The 27,400-nt window shown below is 35.0% G+C and overlaps 1 protein-coding gene across 2 annotated transcripts; it reads right to left on the reverse strand.

Moving 5' to 3' along the window:
* Positions 1 to 836: 836 nt before the first annotated feature.
* On the reverse strand, positions 837 to 3,780 carry LOC145125885 (premnaspirodiene oxygenase-like). Of its 2 annotated transcripts, XM_079061296.1 has the most exons (3): positions 2,519 to 3,780; positions 1,724 to 2,396; positions 837 to 940 (listed from the first exon to the last, which is right to left on the reverse strand). In XM_079061296.1, exons 1-2 carry the CDS (start codon positions 3,413 to 3,415, stop codon positions 1,770 to 1,772), a joined length of 1,524 nt encoding a protein of 507 aa, XP_078917422.1. In that variant the 5' UTR covers positions 3,416 to 3,780; the 3' UTR covers positions 837 to 940; positions 1,724 to 1,769. The 2 variants fall into 2 exon arrangements, with proteins under 2 accessions (XP_078917422.1, XP_078917421.1); XM_079061295.1 differs by lacking the exon at positions 837 to 940 and having other exon boundaries at positions 1,328 to 2,396; positions 2,519 to 3,776.
* Positions 3,781 to 27,400: the final 23,620 nt, after the last annotated feature.

The following is a 27,400-nucleotide window of genomic DNA, read 5'->3' on the forward strand; positions in this document are numbered from 1 at the left end:
GTACTTTGGTTTTTTGTCCCTGGTTTAAAAATAACAATATACTTTGGCATCAATAAATGCATCTTGATTTCCTAATTATGTTTGTAATTGTGTTTTTGTCGCAAGTGCAAGAAATATCAATGTATTTTTGGTATTTCTTGTATTTATGTGCAAAAAATAGCAATATACCTGGGTAGTTTTTGTTTATATTTGATAGTTTAACTTATAAGTTTATATATGTTGTTATTTATTATATAATTGTAAAATCTTCAGGCAATGCTCAACGACCCAGCATGTAGGGAGGAACTTTATGTGTTTTTACAATCGGGGCAAGATCAAGGAAGAGACGAGGGGAACGAAGATGGGGGTTCGTTGGATAATTTGTTTATGTTTTGTATGTTAGACTTATTGTGACATTTTGGTACTTGTTGGAATTATAACACTTTGGTTTTTTATTTTGGTAAGCAATTATAACACTATTTGGTACTTAATCGGATGTCATGTAATTTTTTTTTTCTGCATTTAATGTCGGTACGTGTCGGTTTTTTTGCACCCAAAAGTATTGATTTAAAAATAATAAAAAATAAAAAAGAAAAACGTTATTACCGGCAACAAGGTTATTAGCAACGGCAGTGGGTATCAACGACGACAAGAGCATTAGCGGCGAAAAATATTTTTACTAGCGATAGTTAGAGCAATAACCGGAGAAGTACCTACGACTTTTTACCGACGACATTTCTAACATTTACCGGCAAATTTTGTCGTCGCTAATTTTTTTTTCTTGAATAAAAATTCTAAAGGAGGAGTTTGATTTTTGTTGTAGACACATCACCGGAAAATTGCAATTTTGCCTTTATACCAGAGTAATTTATTTTGTGAATGTTTTCCTACATGCGAATAAAAATGAAAACTTTGTCGCATCTCTTCTCTTGAATCCATGGTAGATTGCTGGAGCCATCTGCTGAGGAACCAAACAAATGTGGAATAAATTCACAGGAAGTGCTTCTGATATTGACGGCTTTGAGCGATAAGGCCAAGAAGCGATGGACGGTGGGTTTTGGATGGACACCTGACAACTCAAACGAAATGGTCCTCCCAAGAAAAAAAATTACTAAAATTCGTAATGTATTAATTAAAAAGTAATTGTAATTATATCTGAACTACTGTTTTTTAGTAAATAAATATCAAAGTACAACGTTTTTGGTAATTCATTTTTGTCAACTACCATGCTCTCGTAGAAAACTAATCTTGTATATAAGGTTGCTATACATAAATATCGATCTAATTAGTAGGGGGACTTTTTTTTTTGTTGAAAAACAAAAGAAAAAAAACTGACGATTTTGTCATTCTATCCTTACTCTTTTACACATGCATGGCATATATAAAGTAGATTAGGTTAAGTTGTAGACAGTTTAAAGAGTTATTTTACAGCACATAACTCTAAGAACATAACGACAAAGAGAATATATTAAATGAGAAATTAAATATCCTCCTATTTTTTGTTCCTACATATCCTTCTACCCAATAAATTGGTTACTTGTGTAACATTTAATGCTCATTTAATGAAATTTAATGATATTTTAGGATAGTAATATGACACATGTCATCAATTAAATGGGTAGAAGGATTGGTATGAACAAAAGGTAGGAGGATATTTAATTTCTCTATATGAATTTATTATAGTTCCTTGCTTTTTAAACAATGCAATTTCGAATATGACGAAAAGCTGGAATAAGGTACGTACTATAGACCTGAAGAACCAAATACATGTTGATCCTAAGTGGTACACTTTAGGAGTCCCCGCAATTGAGATCATAAGGGGCTGCAATCAGTTGCAAGCTCGTCTTTCTCCCAACGGAAGCACCAAATTTCTCCTTCATATCTAAATCTGTAATATTCATCCCATTAGGGAGTTTCCAGTTGAAATGATAGAGTAAGCTTGCAAGAAGAAGCTCAACATTAGCGACACCAAATAAAATTCCTGGACAGATTCTCCTTCCTGCTCCGAATGGTAGATACTCCATGTTGCTTCCCTTGAAATCATAACAATTGTCTTCGAATCTTTCAGGTAAAAAACAGTCAGCATCATGCCAATACTCAGGATCCCTTGCAAGAGCCCATGCATTAACAATCACTTTCGTCTTCAACGGTATCACATATCCATCAATCTCGCAACTTTCCCGACATTCTCTAGGAAGCAACAGGGGAAGTGATGGATGTAATCTCATCGTCTCTTTGATCACTAATTTTAGATACTTCAATTCTTGAATATCTGCTTCACGTACTTCTTTCTTTCCATTTAGCACTGCTCTAACTTCAGTTTGTGCCTTTTTCATCACTCTCGGGTTTCTTACAAGTTCTGACATGACCCACTCCATTGTTGTTGAAGACGTATCTGTTCCAGCTGAAAAAACATCCTGCATACAAACCAGCCAAACTTCAGTTCTTCAGGACACGTTTTAGAGTGAAGACAAGAAGTCATTACACATGAAAAACACAAATTATTGAGTCTATCTAAATGCGTGTCGTGTATACTAACCACTACCAACGCTTTGATATGGTCGGTTGTGAATGGAAACTCAAGCTCCCCACTGTTTTTAAGTCTGAACAGAATATCAAGAAAATCTTCATCTTCCCTGCCAGTTTTACATCCATCTGTATGTTCTGGTTTCTTCTTGTGGTCATCGAGGATTCTGTTTAGGGTCATATCTAGGTTTCGATGAAGGGTTTTTAACTTGGACCCCATACTGGTAAAAACATGAAGAAACTTATACGAAGGAAACAAATCGACTATATCAAAAGCTCCAGCCAGAACGGCAAGTTCTTGTACACACTCAATCAATAGATCCTGCTCCTTATAGATCGTACCGAATGCAGCTCTTGATGTTACAGTATTCATGAACGTGAAAAAATGTTTGGAAAGATCTACAGGAGATCCTGCAGTTGAAAGAATATGGTTCATTAGAGCACCGACCTCTTCCTCCCGAATTGACGAAAATGACTGGACTTTCTTGGCAGTGAGGAGTTCCAAGGAGCAAATCTTGCGCATCTGCCTCCAGTGATTGCCATAGGGTGAAAATGCGATGTCTGAGGAGTTGTACAACACGGTCTTGGAGACTAGCAGTTCAGGTCTGCTGGCAAAGGAGAGATCGTGCTTTACGAGTATCTCTTCAGCTATTTGAGGAGACGAAACAACTAAATAAGATATCTCTCCGAGTTGAAGATGCATCAAGCGACCATGTTTTCTTGCCAGATTTCTAAGAACTTGATGTGGTAGTTGTGAACTAACCATCGATAACATGTTTCCGATGAAAGGCAGCTTCCATGGACCTGGCGGCAATTTGCTACCCACCTTCCCTGAGCTAGATCTCTTGATTAACTTAACTAGAATGAACAAAAAAAAGAAAGTCACTAGGAGGCTCATCCAGATAGACATGCTTTGCAATGGTAATGCTTGCCAATTCTTTTAGAAGAACAACCAATAGTTATAGACATATGAGAAACCATTTTTTGACATTTTGCGATATCTTGCTGTTCTTGTCATCTGGCATCATGTAATAGATTTGCATTATTGATCATGGAGTTTAGAAATGCAAGGATCTCGTAGTTCGATGGACCAATATATAATACGTAAATGACTTTGGGACCTATCTCTTTCCCTGTCAAGCTTCTCGGAACTTGACTCCACATTGGGATACATAGTTTCTTAAGATGCCATAAATATCATTTCCGTTCCTTCTTGAGTTTCATGGCTTGCTGAAGTGGTAAATTTTAGAAGAAAACGGAGGGATAACGTGAAAGTGATATTGTTGTTAAAAAAAAACATGAAAGTAATACTAAAATGATCCTTATGTTACAGTGGAAAGTAGAGTAAATCTCTACATAAATTGTCATTGAGGTTTTGGTAATCTGCAACTTTTGTCTCTTATCTATTTTTTTTTATTCAACGTTATCTTTCTGTTGCAACTTTTGTCCCTTTTAGGCTTTTACATCAGAGAATTTTGGAAGCCACCACATGATTTCAAAGCAATATGGGCATAGATAACTAGCGACGAACACATTATCGCCGGTATGGACGTGGGCACGTCGCTTCCACTGTTAGTTTTTTATTTTCTTTTTTCTTCTTTTTTTTTTTAAATATTTTCACATGTACATGTCAAAAATCTAAAACCGAAAAAAAAAATTACATGCAAAACAAATGAATCACTAGATGAATCAAAAATAACATGATTCATAAAAAAAAAATTCTCAAAAAAACATCTTGATAATTTATACAATGATTTTGTTGTTATTCATTAAAATTGTCATAAAAATGAATTTTTTCTTAATTTACTTAAAAATAAATCGTAAATATGTTTTTTTGAAAATTTTTTCTTGTGAATCATCTAACTTTTGAATCATCTAATAATTCATTTTGTTTGTTCGCTAAAAAAATATATAGAAAAAAACTTCTTACCTTTCTAGCAAAAATTTCCTTCTTATTTGATCTTGACTATATATATATATATATATATATATATATATATATATATATATATATATATATATATATATATATATATATATATATATATATATAATGGTTTTCAGTTTGAAAGCTAAATAATTAAGAGGGGTGGAGGACTAGAGTGTGACTTGGAAACTAAGAATGCATTGAGAATTGGACATGTTGGTGAGTTAGAGAATATAGCAAGGCTTGGAAGAATATGTTTGATGGTTTTCACTTGTAGAACCCAGGAAAAATCAAGCTTGATGGCTGCCAAAAAACCAAAGAACAATGTCTGATGGTTGATGGTGTTCAACTCTAAAACAAAGAAAAACCCAAGAACTATATCATGATGCTTGATAGTTACTCAAAAAAGCTAAAAACAATGATGGTGCTCAACTCTAAAATTAAGAAAACCCATAAATAAACCCAAAGAAATGAAGCCTGATGGAAACCGTAGAAAATGGTATGGTGGTGGATGGTGGCAAGGTTTTAGAACTCGTTACTCGGTACCTGTTCGGCCGACTACCGAGTAGCGAGTACTCGGGGAGTATTCAGATTGGGTAATTCATGTAGAAATATTTTAAGGGAAATTATATATGTCAAAATCATAAGTTAAAATCATAAGTTGATTGAAATATATAACAAAATTAGATATATGTGATTACACAAAAACTGAAAAACACATAATGGTCTCACTTCGTGTGTAATTAATGAAAATTTAAGATATATATGTAGTAATTGATGGGTTTTGAGCACTACATCAATCCTATGGTGTACATGCAAACCCTAATAGCTTTGGATCTAGTTTGTCTAATGAACATGCAATTGATAATCCAAAGCCATAAACCCTAGATCTAATAAACAATAACTGAAATCAGGGTTTAGATCTTACCTTTGATTGTTATATAGCAATAACAATCAATCCTTGACTTCATAAAGCTTAGTGCCTCAAGTGTTGCACCTCTAATGGAGTCACAAACACCACTAAGCAACTTGGATGAAGAGGGAGGAGAGATGAGGCACCAAAAACGGCTGGAAACCCTAAAGGAAGTATTCACCACGTTTTTGGGGCCATAAGGGTTCCTTATATATGCTGGCTATTAGGGTTTACAGCTAGGAAACCCTAATCTGACTGCTTAAGCCCTAAGCAGCCCATGGACTCCCTCTTTAGAAGCCTTGGACGATTTCTAATGGGTTTCCCCATAGAATTCGTCCACTCCAACTTCTATGGAGTCCATTAGCCCATCTATGTAATTATCTTATAATTACACAATAAGTCCCTTAAGTTTAATTAATCTATTTTAGCCACAAAATTAATTCTTAATTAATTCTTGATTAGTATTAATTAAGCAATATGATTTCTCCTTTAATATATTATTCTCATAATATATTAATAAATCATAATTAAACCTTTATCTCCTTAATTAATCCTACATATTGCTATGGTGAAGGCAACCCAAAAGGACCATGTTCACAATCGAGTCAAGTACATACCAAAATAGTTATGGACTTAGACACTAATCCAACAGTCTCCCACTTGGATAAGTCTAATAACTATTTTTCATAACTTCAGAACCTGATCAGCAATCGTAGCTTTCAAAAGCCGCTGTCAACTCTGATCTTATCAGATACGCGTGTCCTTTAGATAAGGGATCATATATTCCTCCATTCTCAAGATATCGTATAGACACAAGACATGAATTTTGATCATTCTCTCTATACTGTTTCCCGACTTCTGATTTATGACGACTGACAACAGACTACAATTGAACACATCAACTTAGTCCTGGCTTGGCCAAGCGCTTACGGTGTCATCACAAAATCATCGAGGGGCCCATAGATATCGCTTTTATCCCACTTTGGGTAAAAGGAATGGATAAACTTTGACTCAAATGCTTGCTTGCACCTACTAATTGAATCACACACAACAATAAGTTTTATAACACCAAGTTACTGGTGCGTTTACTTATCATCAATGTGCAACCGACCAGCAAATAACAACTCACACGTCTCGGTTTCAAGAATATACAATATTATCGTCTCACAATCACTCGTGATAAAATCCATGAAGTGATTCAGGTGAGCATGGGCTTAATCCAATACTCTAATCTTATTAAAGCACTCATGAACTCTGCAGCAAACTTGTTCTATGTCTAAACTCTTTAGACAATCTACAGACTCTTCATGACAGTCTTGCTTCATACCTACTTCCAACGTATGACCGACTGTGGATGTTTGAATAACCTAGTTATTCTGGAAGTCAAAACATGCAGAGTGAAACACAATAATAATACTTAATCCTATATGGTCCCAAAACTTTTGAGCGTAAATAAAACACCTTTTATTTAAACACCATATTGATTACTCATTATTCATTGTTTACTGTTTCAGAAAATCAACTTATTACTTGAATTACAACAATAATTGTCCCATGCTCCAAGCATGCACACTTTGTTTCCTATGGTCCATGCTTTGTGAAATAGATTAATTGAAAACTTTTCCAACGATGCTCATTTCACAATTCCTAATCCTTATTATTAGTGTAAGAATACCAAATTCTTGCACTTTTAGAATATGTCAGATTCTAACATTTTATGCAACGGTTCTTTCGTAAAGTCATAGCACAAAAGTCACCAAGACTTGGCCAATGAAATTACAAGGTCTCTATCAGAAATTGTTACAAACAATTCTATAGATGTGATGTCTCTCATTCAAAGTACATTCCTTTGAACATCCTTTTGCATAAAATTTTCTAATCTAGACATAAATTCTCAATTTCCAACTCCCAATATGGAAACATTTCCATATTTAACATATGACAACTCATTCTTAATAGAATCTTATCTATTCATAATAATGTCGATATGGTCCATCCAACACTATACTTCCAACTACTCACAAGCAACAAATCATTGGCGAACCTTAGATCGTCCTTTGATAGTTGTTTAATTATTTTAGCCAAAACCGTTCTAGTCCTTTTTCCCTCTTAATGCGCTAAGCATTTGGAAAATTTTAGAATGATCAATCATTATAGCATATGCAATCGATCCTATAACCGAAGCGTATGAGACACGATTCATAATGTCTTACATAAAGACGTGATACTTTACCAGTCTTTTGCTATAATATTTCTAATTGTCATGTTCTCACAATTTTGATTATGAAAAGGGATGCCGTAATCATAACCAAATTTTGAGAATGCAATTATCCTTTCCATATATAGAATTTCCTCATGTTGAACCATTCCAACACAACATTCATATATATTTGACTAAATTTGATTAAAATTCCACAATCTAAGCCTTTAGATTTGAAATGAAGTATAATATTCTATCACTTAATTATAGCAAAACAACTTTTCAACCCCTACAACTTTGCCAAGTGAATCTTTGTTTTCTATAATTAATATTGCTAACTTGCAATTCTTGAAATAATAATCATGCTCCCACTAACACGATGATTATAACCATACAAGCATAACACTTATGCTCCCACTAGCTTTGACATATATTCAGTAAACATCTGAACTTCCAGAAAACAATGCTTACTGAATTCCTTAAGTTCATATTTCTAAATACCTGATGCTTTGATAAGCCTTTATCTAAGCTTCTTAACCTCATACACCTTTGCCTTAGAAAGCTCACATGTGTGTCTAAAGAAATTAAGAACTTATGTTACTGAGTCCCAAATGTTCAGACCAATTGCCAAATCTCACAATTCGAACCATGAAAAGGGATGCCGTAATCATAATCGAATTTGAGAATGCAATTTACACAATCGCTATCTCCTTGAAATCTCTCTTAATTTTCATGAAGGAGAGAAACCTTATGACACATAGATTTTAAAGTGTATGTGTTCCTATCCATGTGAATTTGTCATAACAACAATCATAAGACAATGTTTGTGACAAATCCAACTCATATGGATTGAACTTGTTCAATCATGATTTCTTGCCTTATGGCAGCACGAATGCCCACCATTGCTTCCAGGTTGTTAAGCAGCTCACCCTTGCCTTTATGCAATCCAATTGAGAACTCATAGAACTCATATTACATAGTTGACTTAATCTGGAATGGCACAGAAACAAAATTATGTCAACACGATAGGTCGCCAACCTCAAGTCGTGTGCTAGAGATTAACTATTGGTTTATTCTTGATTAACTCTTGAACTTTTCAAGACAATTGAGACTCCCACTGACTTCTTGACATATATGATTCTCTTGTCAGGAAACTTTCCTAGATAAAACAAATATCCAAGAGTTAGTGTAGTTCTTATCAAGACAAAAACACTTCACATAATTGGTCCTAGTTGGTCTTTGTCTTATCCAACACAGCACAACTTACCAATTTCAAATGTGCAAGAATAAGAAAACATTTTCCAAACTCCACATTTGATGAGTGTTATAAACCTACTTAAGACTTGTCACTCAATTCACAATCTTGGAATATAACTCTAAGATTTGATATTGGAACGAAGTATGATTGACTTCTTGATTTTAACCATTTCTACAATTCTCGATTCCTCTTCTTAGACATACAAATGCACTAAGACTCACTTGGAGGATCAATTGAGATATGGTTCTTAATCTTTAAGATTTATCCTAAAACACAATAAAAGGTACTCTCCCTTCTTCTTAGAATAGATAAACTTTTATCTTTCTGCCTTCTTGATTCTTCTTATTCGTTATGCTATTGATTGAAACTCTTCCGATCAACTCAGAATTATACTTAATTTTATGAGTATAACCATATTTACTAAACTTTAGTAAATCATGACGAATATCTTTATCACTCTTGTGGTGGACTTGATCAACGCACAACCTAGTGTACTCGATCTCCTAGTCCTTCTCTTGACACTTTGCCAAAGAATTAGTCTAATTTCCAAGTATGAAGTTTCTCATTCATTACGCAACCAAGTTGTATGATTCCAAGTTTCTGTCCAATTGAAACTTGGGCGATGAGAATCTTCCTTTATTTGGCAAATTCTCGACATTTCCACAAATAACATAATTAAGAATCAAATCCATTATTGCTAATAGTAGAAACATTCAGACATCAATTTTTCATACATGCCACTGCAAGGATAAATAAATAAGACAAAATCAAAATTTATGTTATTGCGGAAAAAATTTGTCCTTACAATGCAATTCAACTGAAAAACTATGCTATTACATATTTCTTATCAATCTATCCTAACTCTAGAGTAGCAGCTCAAAAATCTGATCTTCAAATCCATGCGATCGAAATCCATTTCTTCATGATCAGATTCAGCACGCTTCTTCCTTAAGCTTCCTCTCTTTTCTTCGATCCTGCAAAACTTCAAAATGTAATCTTATCACATCACATATTAAGAATCAAAGAATAGGAACATATAGAGTTAGTTAATGGGTTTTACCTGAAGTAGAGCCATACGTCTTGACTCTCCCATCTCTTAGATCTCTCAGGTAAACAGGGCAGCTTCGTCTCCAATGCCCCTTCTCTTGGCAATAGAAGCAAATGGACTCTTTTGGAATGACACAAGGAACTATCTCAGAATTTACCTTTTCTAGATTTCCAATGTCACTATTTTCAATGTCCATTGAAGTTTGGGAGTTTGATTCACCAGAAAAATTTTCTTGATCAGCACGCCAAATCATTGCTGATTCAGCAGCTATAAGCAAATAGGTCAAATCAATGAGGGTCACGTCATGGTCCATCATATAGTACTCTCTAACGAACTCACTATATGATTCAGGAAGCGACTGAAGAACCCAGTCAACAGCCAACTTACCTGAAATCTCGACACCCAACATCCTTAACCTGTCAATGTGTGACTTTATCTCCAAGACGTGTGCACACACAGGTTTCCCATCTTCGTGTTTACTTGCCAATAGGGCTTGAGTGAGCTTGAACTTTTCAAGCCTTTGAACTTGTGGGTTAGGGAGAATAATTGGAGGAGGTGGAGGAAGTGAAGCATGACTCTCATTTCCTTGATCGTATCGTGGAACGTCATCTTCATTTGGAAGGCTTGTTCCAAGGGACTTGGGAAGACCACTGTAAGATTTAGACATCTACAAAACGGGAGAAAATTCAAGTTAGGTTGATTAAGTCCTTAATAAAACACCCAAATGAGTTATTAAGGCTAGGATCCAACACAATCCTCTACAACCTAGAAGAGGGATGTCGTAATCTAGTTGCAGAATATTTGAAGGTAGGTAAATGACGATTTACCAATTTCCTGATGGGTTTTGAGCATTCTAACACTTCCTAAGTGTACATGCAACCCTAATAACCTTGGATCTATGTTTGTCTAATTATCATGCAAAGTTGAATTCCAAGGTTATATTCCTATCTAGCATACATGGGGAACAAATTTTAACTTGCATGAAAGATAGAATAACTTATCTTGTTGTTGCTTATGATCCTTGAAACCTTATGAGCCTAGCACCCCAAGTGTGATGCCTAAATGCTTCACACAACACCAAATGCTTTTGGAATGACTTTAGAGAGAATACACACTTCCAAAATCGGCCTAGCCCTCTTGTTTCTTATGTGTGTCCGATTTTGGTGGAGAATGGGTTTCTTATATAGTGTTGACACATCTAGGGTTACACCATGTAAACCCTAATGTGTCATGACTCTTCATTTCCATGACCCATGGGTTTGTAACTCCCATGGAGCATCCATGGAGCATCCTATGGGTGGAATCCAACTTGATAATCCATGGAGCCTCTTAGCCCACTATATAAGATATGGAAGATTTACATAATCTACCCATATATTTAATTAGTTATCTTTTGATCACTTAATTAATTCTAAATTAATTCTTGATCAAACTAATTAAATAATATTATTAATATATTCGAACTTATAATATATTAATAAACCATAAGTGTTATTTCTCTCATTTTAGTTTATCCAATTGCATGGTGCCATGCAACCCAAATGGACCATGCCGGGTCGGGTCAAGTACATACCAGAAATAGTTATGGACTTAGACACCTTATCCAACAGTCTCCCACTTGGATAAGTCTAATAACTATAACTGCAATACTTCAGGAACCGATCGACAATCGTAGCTCTTTCAAGGTCTCTCGGAACTGAGAAGATGATGATACGCCATTTAAGATAAGTGATCATATAATCCTCTGTTCTAGATATCAGCCGGACAAATACATGGAACAATGTCTTACTTATTGTCCAGCAGTTTGTTTCCCGATTTCCGATTTGTTTGACAAAGAACTTAATTGAACACATCAACTTAGTTCTGACCAAGCCCGGTACATAGGTCAAAACAAAATCATCGAGGGGCCCAGATATCAGCTTCTAATCCAAGAAGGAACAGATAAACTTCGACTCATATGTTTGTTCTACCACTCATTGAATTATACACAAAAGCACGTTTTATAACATCGAGTTACCAATGCGTTAACGTACAATCAATACATAACCAACTCATAAGTAACAAATCATATCTCTAGGTTTGAAGATTTATATGATATTACCGTCTCACGATCACTCGAGATAAATTCCATGAAGTGATTCCAGTGAGCGTGGGTTGAGTCCAATGCTCAGAACTTATGAGCACTCATGAGTGTTGTAGCCATGTCCAACAACTTAGACCTCTGCAACCAATCATGATAGTCTTGATTCATACCTACTTCCGACATATGACCGACTGTGGAGGTTCGAATAATATGATATACCAAACATAATTATTCTGGAAGTCAAAACATGCAAAAGAAATATAGTAAACGATCGACAAGAGATAGCAACACTTTACTCATAAATAAAACACCTTTTATTCATCATCTAATGTCAATTACACTTTACAAATTTCAAGGTTATCTAACTACTAAATCTAATATCATCCTTCAGCCCTATGCTCCGAGCATGCTGGAGATGCTTAACCCGAGTCAGTCCCTTCGTGAGGGGATCTGCTGGATTCTCATCTGATGATACCCTCTTTGCCACGAGGAGTCCTTCTTCTATTCGATGTCTGATGAAATGGTATTTTCTGTCGATGTGTCTGGATCTCCCGTGATCCCTTGGTTCCTTGGCTAAGGCAACTGCACTTTCACTATCACAGAAAATTTCCATTGGCTCTTTAATAGCTGGTACAACTCCAAGGTCTCCAATGAAGTTCTTCAGCCATATCGCCTCCTTTGCTGCCTCGCTAGCTGCTATATACTCTGATTCGCAAGTTGAATTAGCCACTGTCTCTTGCTTGGAACTCTTCCAAGAAATTGCTCCTCCATTTAAGGTAAAGACCCAGCCTGACTGAGAGCGGAAATTATCCCTATCAGTCTGAAAGCTAGCATCACTATACCCTACAACTCTCAAGTCTTCACTCCCACCGAGGGTAAGGACCCAGTCCTTAGTCCTCCGTAGGTACTTGAGGATATTCTTTACGCAGTCCAGTGTGCCTTGCCAGGGTTCCCCTGATACCTGCTAACCATGCTCAAAGCAAAGGCTACATCAGGTCGAGTACACGTCATAGCATACATGATCGATCCTACAGCCGAAGCATAAGGTATTCGACTCATTTCTGCTATCTCAACCTCAGTACTAGGGCTTTGTGTCTTACTCAATCTGGCGTTACTCTGGATGGGTAACTCTCCTTTCTTGGAGTCCTGCATGCCGAATCTCTTCAGCACCTTATCCAAGTAGGTACTCTGACTAAGTCCAATTAGTCTTTTACTCCGGTCTCTCAAGATCCTTATCCCTAGAATGTAGGCAGCTTCTCCTAGGTCCTTCATAGAGAAACACTTCCCAAGCCAGGACTTAACTTCCTGCAGAGTTGGGATGTCATTTCCTATGAGTAGTATGTCATCCACATACAATACCAAAAAGCTAACTATACTCCCACTAGCCTTGACATATACACAAGATTCATCTTCACTCCTAGAAAAGCCAAATTCTTTGACTTTCTCATCAAAGCAAAGATTCCATCTGCGAGGTGCTTGCTTTAACCCATAAATGGATTTCTCAAGCTTACACACTTTATTAGGGTACTCTGTATTGACAAAACCCTCTGGCTGACTCATGTAAACATCCTCAGCCAACTTTCCATTAAGGAAAGCGGTTTTGACATCCATTTGCCATATTTCATAGTCATGAAATGCAGCTATGGCTAACAGAACCCTAATAGACTTAATCTTGGCCACTGGAGAAAAGGTCTCATCATAATCAACTCCCGGAGTTTGTGAGAAAACCTTTGCAACCAGTCGTGCCTTATAAGTGTGTACATTACCATCCATGTCGGTCTTCTTCTTGAAGATCCATTTTCACCCTATAGTCTTACGACCTGGTACATTCTCAACCAAGTTCCAAACATGATTGTCATACATGGACTGTATCTCGCTGTCCATTGCCTCTTTCCACTTGGCTGACTCAGGGCCTGCCATGGCTTCCGCATAACTATTAGGTTCATCCAGACCTATCAGTGTCTCATCACTGATAAGTGTATCACCTTCCGCAGTAATATGGAATCCATAGTAATGCTCAGGTGCATTCCTAACCCTTGTGGAATGCCTCAGAGGTACAGACTTGTCAATTGGCTCAACAGGAGTTTCCTCCTCAAGTTGAGTGCTAGGGTTTGAAGTTCCTTCACCACTTGACTCTTGAATTTCTTCAAGGTCAACTTGCCTCCCACTGTCTCCTTGGCTTATGAACTCTCTCTCTCTCTCTCGAAAGAAAGCCCTCCTAGCTATAAAGACCACATTCTCACTAGGTCTGTAGAAGAGGTAACCAAAGGATTTATGTGGGTAGCCGATGAAAATACACCTCTCACTTCGAGGTTCGAGCTTATCATGAGTCTCACGTCTCACGAAAGCCTCGCAATCCCAAATCTTAATGTGGTCTAGTTTGGGTACTTTACCAGTCCACATCTCATGAGGAGTTTTGGCAACTTTCTTTGTGGGAACTAGATTAAGGATATGGGCGGCAGTCTCTAAGGCATACCCCCAAAATGAGATTGGTAGCGAAGCTCGACTCATCATGGAACGAACCATATCCAACAAGGTTCGATTACGCCTCTCAGCTACACCATTCAACTGCGGTGTCCTGGGAGGTGTCAATTGTGAGACAATCCCACATTCCCTAAGATAGTCGAGGAACTCTGAACTAAGATACTCACCACCTCGATCGGATCGAAGCATCTTAATGTTCCTACCCAATTGATTCTCGACTTCCTGTTTAAACTCTTTAAACCTCTCAAAAGTCTCTGACTTATGCTTGATTAAGTAGACATATCCATATCTACTGTAATCATCCGTAAAAGTCAAATAATAACGATTAGCATCCCTTGTGGCATGTTTGAAGGGCCCACACACATCCGTGTGTATAAGATCCAACAAACCTTCACCCCTCTCACAAGAACCTGTGAAGGGTGACTTTGTCATTTTTCCAAGTAAGCATGATTCGCAACTATCATCTGACTTTAGGTCAAATGACTCCAATACTCCATCCTTTTGGAGTTGGCCTATGCGTTTCTTGCTTATATGTCCAAGACGACAATGCCATAATGATGCTTTATCCAAGTTATTATCATTAACAGAATCAATACACAATACATTATTTCCTAAGTTATCAACCACAGATACAGTTTCATACACACCATCACAAGGTAATGCTTTAAAATAAAGAACATTATTAAAGAAAGCATTAATCGAACCAACTTCATTATCAAATGAAAAGGTGAAACCTTGTTTATACAATGCATGAAAGGAAATAATATTTCTTGCCATTTCTGGCGAATAACGACATTTATTCAAATCTAAACTAAACCCACTACTTAGCGATAAAGTATAAACTCCAATCTTGGTGACAGGTAAAGCTTTCCTATTCCCCATGATTAAGTTTATTCTTCCATGCTCCACATTCTCACTTCTTCTTAGTCCCTGCAAATCAGAACAGATATGAATACCACAACCGGTATCAAGGACCCAAGAGTTAGAATGGGGTGAGTTATTAGATAAGATAGTGTAAATACCTGCATGGTTGGGTTTAACTTTCCCATCCTTCACATCTTGCTGGTACTTTGGGCAGTTCCGCTTCCAATGTGACTTTTCATGGCAATAGAAGCATTCAGCCTCTTTAGGGTCAGAAGAAGAAGTGACAAAACCTTTCTTGGTTCCACTTGAAGAAGAGCCATCAAGGGTCCTAGCCTTGGTACCCTTCGAAGAGCTCTTCCTCTTCTTCCCTCTACCTTTCCCGATTGCCAAAACCGGGGCGGAGTTTGGAGTAGGAGTGTTAACAACGTACTTACCCTTAAGACCTGTTTCTGCGGTCTTGAGGAGTCCCTGAAGTTTGCTGAGTGTGACCTCTTCCTTATTCATGTGATATGTCATGTGGAATTGATCATAGCACGATGGTAAGGAGTGCAAAATGATATCTATTGCAAGCTCCTCAGGGAAGTTCACATTAAGCTTCAGCAACCGATCCACATACCTTTGCATTTTCTGCATGTGGCTCGTGACAGATTCCCCGTCCTTCATCATGGTTGTTATGATAGAGCATATGATTTCATATCTCTCTTGTCGTGCACTTTGATGGTATCTTTCCATCAGATCTTGGTGCATTTCAAAAGGGTAGAAGTCCTCATAGGACTTTTGGAGTTCCGCTGTCATGGTGGCCAACATGATGCATGCCACTTTTGTAGCATCCCTTTCATGTGCCCGGAAGTCAGCGATCTCCTGGGGAGTTGCAGTGGTCTCATCAATCTCCTTAAGCTCCTTGTCAAGGACATATTCTTTGTCCTCGTAGCGGGTAATCATCCTGATGTTTCTGATCCATTCATTGAAGTTGGATCCATCAAAAGTGACTTTCCCACACAAGTTCATAAGGGTAAAGGAGCCATTAGGATTAGAGCCAGAAGCAGCATTGTTTGAAGACATCTGAAAGAAGAGAACAAGATTAGTTTAGATATTAAGAGAGTCCTTAATAAAACACCCAAATGTAATATTAAGGCTAGGATCCAATCACAATATATTATAACTTAGAAGAGGTATGCCGTAATCTAAGCTATAACATATTTGAAAGGTAGGTGAATGACGATTCACCAATTTCCACCATGAAAAACGAAATATAAATATTAGGTTTTTAATTGGTTCTTAGAAATTCCTAGATTCTTTTGAGATTCAATGAACTTTTCAAAGGCATGTTTCAATCTTGAGTGTGCCCTCCAAGTTTTGTGACTGGGATACCAAGGATCACAAAACGAGGTGTGAAGTAACCATGCAAATCACTTGGTACCCTCAAGGTTTATCACTCAATCGATGTGCCGGTAAACCACACACGCTCCACCGATGCTATGGTAAACCTTAAGTCACCCTTTACCTACCTTGTTAAGTCCAAGTTAGTGTGCCGGTTAACCACACACGCTCCACCAACGACTTAAACAAAGTGTAAAGTGTAATTTCATGGATTAGCACCTTATTCACATTTTCCTAAAGTAACTAAGATTGGGAATTTAATAAAAGCATTTAGTTACTTTATAATATTCATCATACTTTTAATGAGAATTTATAAGTCCTTGTCTTACCTGTTCGGCTAACAACCCTCCACCGATCAAGGAAGCGGTGGGTGAGAGTGGACACCCATTAAGTTGCCATTTTACAGGCAACAACCTTATACCCCCCTTATAGACCGGCTTCATGAATGAGGCGTACTAGCGGTAAGACGACTTGACGTTATACATATATATATTAGTACCTTATAATATTATAAAGTATAAGGGTTGAATTTTAACTTTTAAAATTCTAAGGGTTGGAACTAAAGTTTTAATCAAGACTTTACATGTTCCAAAACTTGAGGGCAAGTTTTGTAAACTTCCAAAACTTTTCATTTCTTATAACTTATGAATTAATTGAGTAATAAAAATGAAGACTCTTCATTTTTATAACTCTTGTGTTTTTTTAATGGCTTTAATAAAAGTGAGACTTTTGGTTTTCCATAAGTTGAGGACAAGTTATGGACTCCATTAAAACACATTATGATCATGAATTAAACTACCATGAAGGTTACAAACAATTTCTATGATCATCTAATCTTCATAAGTTCAAGAACATGAATATGAACACTTTCAAGAATCAAAAATTACACTTAAAAAAACTTGTAATTTTAATAATTGCCATTGTAAATGGATTAGCATAAACATTACACCATCTAAAACAAGCTTTAAAACATCAAAACAGTTTAGGGTAATGTTTCTAGTCCATTTCCAGCAACAAATGTGCAAACTTTCGTACGAACAGAAAACAGAAAAACAATTTTTTTTCAAGCTGTTTGCACAAAAAAAAAAAAAAACACAAACGAACCATGCTCTGATACCACTGATGGGTTTTGAGCATTCTAACACTTCCTAAGTGTACATGCAACCCTAATAACCTTGGATCTATGTTTGTCTAATTATCATGCAAAGTTGAATTCCAAGGTTATATTCCTATCTAGCATACATGAGGAACAAATTTTAACTTGCATGAAAGATAGAATAACTTACCTTGTTGTTGCTTATGATCCTTGAAACCTTGTGAGCCTAGCACCCCAAGTGTGATGCCTCAAATGCTTCACACAACACCAAATGCTTTTGGAATGACTTTAGAGAGAATACACACTTCTAAAATCGGCCTAGCCCTCTTGTTTCTTATGTGTGTCCGATTTTGGTGGAGAATGGGTTTCTTATATAGTGTTGACACATCTAGGGTTACACCATGTAAACCCTAATGTGTCATGACTCTTCATTTCCATGACCCATGGGTTTGTAACTCCCATGGAGCATCCATGGAGCATCCTATGGGTGGAACCCAACTTGATAATCCATGGAGCCTCTTAGCCCACTATATAAGATATGGAAGATTTACATAATCTACCCATATATTTAATTAGTTATCTTTTGATCACTTAATTAATTCTTGATCAAACTAATTAAATAATATTATTAATATATTAGAACTTATAATATATTAATAAACCATAAGTGTTATTTCTCTCATTTTAGTTTATCCAATTGCATGGTGCCATGCAATCCAAATGGACCATGCCGGGTCGGGTCAAGTACATACCAGAAATAGTTATGGACTTAGACACCTTATCCAACATTTCCACCATGAAAAACGGAAAAGAAGTTTAAGTTTTAAATGAATTGAAACTCCTAGATCTTTTGAGATTCATTGAACTTTTCAATGGCATGTTTAATCTCGATTATTCCCTTCAAGTTTGCGACTGGGATGCCGAGGATCACAAACAAGGTGTGAATAACCATACGGATCTACGTGGTGCACTCAATGCTATTATCACCTAATCAATGTGCCGGTTAGCCACACACGCTCAATTGATCTATGATAAACATCGAGCCACCCTTCGCCACCAATGTCAATCCCAAATTAGTGTGTCGGTTAACCACACACGCTCCACTAACGTTTGACAAGGGTACGAAGTGTAATTCCATGGATTAGCATACAGTTTCACATTTTTCCTAAAGTAACTAGAATTTGGGAATTTGTAAAAGCATGTAGTTACTTTGTACTTCATTATACTTATAATGGAAGGTTTCTTCCTATCCTACCCGTTCGGCTAACGACCCTCCACTAGTCAAGAGTGTGGTGGGTAAGAGTGGATACCCATTCAATCGCTATTTTATAGGCAATTTCCTTAAGCACCCCTTATAGACCAGCTTCGTGAATGAGGCCTACTAACAGTAAGACTGACTGTTTACTTATACATATATAATATTAGACTTTTAATGTCATATATATATATATATATATATATATATATATATATATATATATATATATATATATATATAGTATAGGGTGTATTTTAAACTTTTAAAATACTAGTTGGTTTTATTAACTTTCTTTTTTAATTAAACTTTTAATTAACTTAACAAAGCCATAAGGGTGTAATTTGAACTTTTTCAAAATACTAGGGTTTTAGAATTTAAATATTACATAATTAAACTATTAATCAAAATTTTAAATTCCAAAACTTGAGGGCAAGTTTTGAACTTTTCAAAACATTAGGGTTTAAAATTTAAATCTTTCAAAATTAAACTTTTAATCAAAAATTTAAATTCCAAAACTTGAGGACAAGTTTTGAAACTTTTCAAAACACTAGGGTTTAACTATTTAAATTTCAAAAACAAAACTTTTAAGTTCAAATTTAAAACTATAAAACCTAAAGGGGAAAATTGAAACTTTTCCACAAGATAATTCAAATCTAAATTACAAATAATCAATCTTTATCTAATAAAACAAAAGATTATCTAATTTTTGACAATTATCTTCTATTTTGGAAAGGATAATCACCCAATATAGATAAAATTCGGATTTTATTGACAAAAAATGTTTTAGGTAATTATCCACAGCTAAAACAGGTCAAAATCCCGCAAAAACAGCATTCTGCATCTCAGACTCATCGAGTCAGCACTGGACTCATCGAGTTCACAGTGGACTCAGCGAGTTTAGCCATTAACTCGGCGAGTCCAGCCCCCAGAAACTCAAATTTTTCGATTTTAAGCTTGAATAATCAAATATAGTATCAAATACATCAAACAAACAGCCCTAGGCTCTGATACCAGTGATGGGTTTTGAGCACTACATCAATACTATGGTGGACATGCAAACCCTAATAGCTTTGGATCTAGTTTGTCTAATGAACATGCAATTGATAATCCAAAGCAATAAACCCTAGATCTAATAAACAATAACTGAAATTAGGGTTTAGATCTTACCTTTGATTGTTATATAGCAATAACAATCAATCGTTGACTTCAGAAAGCTTAGTGCCTCAAGTGTTGCACCTCTAATGGAGTCACAAACACCACTAAGCAACTTGGATGAAGAGGGAGGAGAGATGAGGCACCAAAAACGGCTGGAAACCCTAAAGGAAGTAATCACCATGTTTTTGGGGCCATAAGGGTTCCTTATATATGCTGGCTATTAGGGTTTACAGCTAGGAAACCCTAATCTGACTGCTTAAGCCCTAAGCAGCCCATGGACTCCCTCTTTATAAGCCTTGGACGATTTCTAATGGGTTTCCCCATAGAATTCGTCCACTCCAACTTCTATGGAGTCCATTAGCCCATCTATGTAATTATCTTATAATTACACAATAAGTCCCTTAAGTTTAATTAATCTCTTTTAGCCACAAAATTAATTCTTAATTAATTCTTGACTAATATTAATTAAACAATATGATTTCTCCTTTAATATATTATTCTCATAATATATTAATAAATCATAATTAAACATTTCTCTCCTTAATTCATCCTACATATTACTATGGTGAAGACAACCCAAAAGGACCATGCTCACAATCGGGTCAAGTACATACCAAAATAGTAATAAGCACATGCGTATGTGTGTGTTAAATAATAAATCATTAAGTATATTATACATATTAATCACCGAGTTGATCGAGTTTTACAAAACTGCCCAGTTCAGTAAGGAGTCGATCGGGGAGTACTCGGGATTCTGTAACTCGCATCGGTAAGGGGCCGAGTAGCGAGTATTCGGAGGAGTAATCGGCCAACTCGGCGAGTTTTACAACACTGTATGCTGGTGAACTGTATTTCTTGGATTTGCTATGAGAATCCATTTAGAATGAAATAAAATGAGAATAGAATTAGAGAGAAAAAGAATGGAATTGAAAAAAGATTGAATTCAATTGGAGAGAAAGTGTAATTTTTTGAAAAGGAAGATAGTTATATTTATAGTGGTAAAAAGATTCATATTTATTTAGATGTTACAATTTCCAACGAGAGAGAGAGAGAGAGAGAGAGAGAGAGACCTCTATCGGGTAAAGAAACATGTGACATCTTCAATTTGGTGGTATCGCTCTTCGTCGGAACTGGTACGCCGAGGGTAACACCGATAACAACCATAGATTTTTGCCTAAGAACTATTTTTATTACACGCAAAAGTGATTGTTGTAAAAATAGTTGTCATGTCTCCCAAAAGATGAAGTATTTAGGAAACACATTTTCGCGTGTCATAAAAATAGTGTCACTATAGAAAATAAAAAAACACGGAAGCATGTAAAGAGTAGTCGTCGCCTTATAACTTTTTCACTTAAAGCCCGCATCCACATTCCTCCTAATAAAATCCCTCTTCCTAATTTTCGACATCAAAGCTCGTCTGGAACTAAAATCAATCGATCGAAACCAAGCTCATCTGGACCAAAAATCGATTGATCGTGTTAATAGCTTCAAAGAAACCCTACTTTTCAAGATTTGCTTCAATTCTTTCGCATCTCAAAAAACCTTAATATCGATATTGGGTTTCCCGTATTCTATCGGTGTGATGCTCACAAGATCTGTAAAGCCCTGCTTCAAATTTCTCCAAACCCTATATTTACCTATATATCCCGCCATTATGGAGAATCGTATGATGAGCCCTAGTTTTCCTCTCAAGACGAGTCCATGATCAAAAATTTAATCCAAAATTTTTATTTATTTGTTTTATTTGATTGGAAATCCCTCATTCTAGGTTACATGATGGTAACCATGAGATTGCCTTGCTAGAGAAGAGACCACAATCACCCTCCCCTTCACTTCTCACTCTAGCAACCACTTTGGTGATGATTGTGAACTTCGGTGATCACTATGAGACAGGAAAAGGTAATTTCAGGTCTGATAATTTTGTGTCCATTTTTTATCAATGTGAACTTTGTTGAAGATTTCGTGTCTATTTTTGATGCTATAAAGTTACAGAGGGAGTCACAAGGCCTAAACATTCACAATATGCTCAAATTGCTGCTGAAACCTTCCTTTTCCGTGAACTTGCAGGTACAACAAACAATTTCTGCCCTGGTAAAGTCTATATCCCTCTATCTCTCTTTGCATAATTTTTAACTGCAGATTTATGCATATTTAATAGTATCAGTATTATTGATAATTTAATGATGCAAAATTATGCTTTGAAAAAAGAAGAGTAACTTCGAAAACCATAATTAAAGAAAGTATCATCTGTTACAGGTGATCAAATATAGCAGAATAAATCAATTTCTTAATATTGGCAATGTGAGGACCTGATTGCAATAGTTAGATAGTAGATGCTTGATTAAATGCATGTAGGGAGCATTCACCGAACAACATTTTGATTCATTTATCTTTCTAAGTTTTAGTGTGGTGTTGTTTTTGGACTTTTTTGCCCTTGTGTCTTGTAGGTAGCATTCACCGAACCATATTTTGATTCAGATCTTAACTTTGTTACCATAGAGGCGGACTCTGTTACCAAGAAGCACTACTAGAAAACATGTGGTTTTCCTACGGAAATTAGCTACAGAATAGCTACAGATCAGCTACAGAATGGGACACCCTAATATAGTAACGGAATAGCTATGGATGCCAATCTGTAGCTAATTAGCTACGGAATGACTACGGAGTAGCTACGGATTGTAATCCGTAGCTAATTAGCTACGGAATGGCTACGGAGTAGCTACGGATCGTAATCCGTAGCTATTCCGTAGCTAATTAACTACAGAATAGCTATAGGCTAGCGACGGAAGAAAATAGTTACAGAATAGCTACGAAATAGCGACAGATTTATAATTTCCATTATTATTATTATTACTCCCATTATTATTATTTTTCATTATTCGACTCTTAATTTTTTTTTTGGATCATTTTCCTTACATATTTAAGACACGAACAATTAAAAATCATACTAATAATACTATTAAAAATAATATTTATAAACATCATAATAATATATAATAATTATAACAAATGTATTTAACACACAAACAAACGATTAAACGAAAAAACTACGTTTAACACATCAATAAAGTGAAATAATCTATCTTTAATTTTTAAATAATGAAAAATGATTATAATAAAGGGAAATATGTATATTTGTATGTGTATGTATGTATTTATGTATGCATGTATGTATGTGTATGTAAGTACATATGTGTATGTGTGTGTATTTAAATGTGTATGTGTATATGTATGTTTATTTTTATCTATGTGTGTATGTGTCTACATGTATGCGTATCAAAAATCGCAAATATTAATAAGTATCACAATATTAAACCATTAAACGAGTAAGAGATCATGAATGTGAACACGACTTTATGAACGATAAAAATAGCTATAAGTTGGTAAAAATATAGATAATCATGTACAATAAAAGTGTGAAGAAAACGAAGCGAAAAAAACAAAATTTGGTGCCCGAATAATCGAAAATAAAAAAAAATCCGTAGCTAATTAGCTACGGATTTTTCTTATTTTTGATTTTTCGGGCACCAAAGATCGTTTTTTCCGCTTCGTTTTTATCACACCTCTATTGTACATGATCATCTATATATTCACCAACTTATATCTATTAATATCGTTCATAAAGTCGTGTTCACCTTTGGGATTAAGTACTCGTTTCACGGTTTAACATTGTAATGTCTATACTTTTCACCAACTTGTGATGAATTTATGTTTGTAATATGTATACTTATATACATGAATGAGTTGAGGTATATCTGTACTTGTATATGTGTATGTATATACTAGACGAATTACCGCGCGTTGCGCGGCACAAGTTAAAAATATATTGTTAAGATATTGAAAAATATATGTTTATAATTGTTATGTTATTGACATTAACTTTGACATAACATTTTTACACTGATTTATGTGTATATATATATATATATATATATATATATATATATATAATCTCAACTATTTTGAACAATAATAATCATTAACATCAATCCACCTTCCTCATTAATAGAATTAAATATACTTATCTATTTAGTATTATTTTTAACAATTGTTATGATTGATTAATTTAAATTTTTACTTATGCAATTATTTTCTAATTTCATTAATGATGTTCATTTAAAATACAATTTATTTGTAGCTAACGTTATGTAATTTATAATTTGATGTTATTATCATTTAAAATTATTGTTTATTAATTTTAAACCACTTCTTATTATTAATAAGTTAAAGAAAACTCTTAAGAAATACTTATTATTATTCAAATATGAAACATATACTACATAATAAAGTGATAAGATTAACAATTTGCATTTCAAAAGAGACTTGTATGGATAATATGACATCTCCATGATTTTTATAATTTGATTTTATTATTTATAACTATTGTTCATTAATTTTAAAACCACTTATAATTATTAATAAGTGAAAGAAAGCTTTTAAAAAACACTTATTATTATAGTTAAAATGTTAAACATATACTAATATATAAAGTGATAAGATAGACAATTTGCATTTTAAAAGAGACTTACATGGATAATATGAATAATATGACATATCCTTGATTTTTAATTAATTATTGTTTTGAAGCAACACAAACATACAAATATATATACAATATTTAATAAATATTATCTATATCACATTCCATAACATATGATAGATAACATGAATCTAATCTAATTTACATTAAAATTTCAACCACAACATACAATGATTGTCTTAAAAGAATACTTAAACCAAGAAAAAAAATTAGTATGTAACAAACTTACAAATTAAAAACTTTAACATAATAACATGGCTTGAAAAGTGGTCCAAAGCCCTCAAATCAAAACAAAAACCTTTAGACTTGTTTTCTTTGTGAATTTTGTATGTGATTTGTATTTATATGTCTACTCAAAGAGATTGGCCTTTTATAGTAGACTATCCATTAATTGCTTATTAAACATATTATATAAGTTATAAAACCTTTGAATGGTAAATCATTATTAAGAGACTTTTGAGTGGTATTCATTCAAATAAGAGGTTTCAAATGAATATGGTTTGAGTAAAATGCATCATGGGAGTTTCAAATTAATGTGGTGAAAGGAAAAATGCTTCCTTTATAAGTATATAAAGATATGTGTTTGTGAGTATTTGTATGTAAATGTATTAACAAGCATTAAACGAGTAATGGATCTCGTATGTGCACACGACTTTATGAACGATATTAATATCTATAAGTTGGTGAAAATATAGATAAACATGTATAACAGAGGTGTGGAAAAAACAAAGTTTGGTGCCCGCAAAATCGAAAATAAGAAAAATCAGTAGTTAATTAGCTACGGAATAGCTACGAAATTCTAACGGAAACCAGATTCCGTAGCTAATCCGTAGGTGATTAGCTACGGATTAGCTACGAAATATGTTTTCCGTTAGAATTCCGTAGCTACTCCATAGCTAATTAGCTACGAATTAGCTACAAATTTTTCTTATTTTCGATTTTTTCGGGCACCAAACTGCGTTTTTTTCGCTTCGTTTTTTTCACACCTCTGTTATATATGTTTATCTATATTTCCACCAACTTATAGTTATTCATATCGTTAATAAAGTCGTGTGCACCTTCGGAATCAAGTACTCGTTTCACGGTTTAACATTGTAATGCCTATACTTTTCACCAACTTGTAATGGGTTTATGTTTGTATATGTATGTTTATCTACATGAATGAGTTGTGGTATATGTGTACATGTATATGTGTATGTATACGTGTTTGTGAGTATTTGTATGTGAATGTATTCATAAGCATTATATTGTTAAACCGTGAAACAAGTACTTGATCCCGAAGGTGCACACGACTTTATGAATGATATTAATAGTTATAAGTTGGTGAAAACAGAGATCACCACCACCACCACCACCAAATTAATAGTAATAATCATAATGGAAATAATAATAATAATAATAATAATAATAATAATAATAATAATAATAATAATAATAATAAAGGAATGCAAGTCGGTATTGTATAAAAGCACTTATGGTAACTTTTGTATGTGGATGTGGCATGCCCGACCTAGTGGTTAAATCCTTGACATTGTACATACGGTATCCGAGTTTGAATCCTACTGCCCCATTTTTTTTGTGTTTTTTTAGCCTCCGTTTTTTAGCCTCCCAAATATTTCTAGGTTTTGTTTACCCGCTTCGTTTTCCCCCAAATATTTTGAGGTTTCGTTTCCCTCCCGAATCCGGACGCCTCCAATCTCCCACCTTTTCTTCTTCAACCTTTTCGTCTTCAATCTCATATGCAATCGACATCACCATCACCGCTTTAGCATCCACTACCGGTCGACCTTGCTGTCACCGCTCCACGAAACGTATGCGTTGCAGTGAGTTTTTGATTTCTACTTCCTCGGTCGCATATCTCCGGCGGTCGATTTCTACTGCTCGATTTCTTCTCTGCTGCTCGATTTCATCTCCAAGTAAAACCATGGACTTATTTTAATTTATTTTTTGATATTTACTTCATGTATACAACCGCAATGTGAGTTTTCGATTTCTAATGCTCGATTACTTCGTTTTTTTTTCGATTTCTACTGCTCTATTACTTCAGGCTCGATTTTTTTTCTTATGAAGTGTTTGTTTCATAAGTTCATAGAATCTAAATTTCTATTTATCAAAGTTGTGCTTCTTGTTCTACTTTGATTTGTATACCTCCATGATTTGGACCAGTTCTAGACATTTGTTTTGTTGCATTCACTTTGGCCCTATTCCTATTTTCCCTCGTCATCTTTGTTCTTGATTTTCTTCCGTTTTTACATCTTTTGCAGATTGTATGAGCAACTATTTTCCGTGGTGTTTAATTTGGTATTGCTGAGCATAGTCTTGTTGTTTATTATCCTACAGGGTTTCATAGCTGACTTGTGTAATAGTTGTTGGTTGGTTGTCCTTCATGAAGCTTTCTGGTGTTGTATATTCTTGCTATGAGGTGGCTTCCTCCTTCCAAGTCATCTTTTTCCTATTTTGCCCCTTATGTTGCTTTGGTGAGATTCAATATTTATGGTGTTGATACATTCATTTCTGAAATACATTTCTCACTTTTAATTTAGCGAATGAAAATTTTCCATTTTAATTCTTACAAGACCTCTGTGGTTGTGATTGCAGGTGTTGATGGTGCTGTCAAAACACAATGACTTTCTTTTGGTTCTCGTTCCATTATTTAGTGATCACCTGGAAATACAGGTTGTTGAAACGA

Source organism: Lactuca virosa, chromosome 7 (assembly GCF_052849685.1).
Source record: "Lactuca virosa cultivar CGN04683 chromosome 7, Lactuca_virosa_CGN04683_v6, whole genome shotgun sequence".
Classification (NCBI taxonomy): domain Eukaryota; kingdom Viridiplantae; phylum Streptophyta; class Magnoliopsida; order Asterales; family Asteraceae; genus Lactuca; species Lactuca virosa.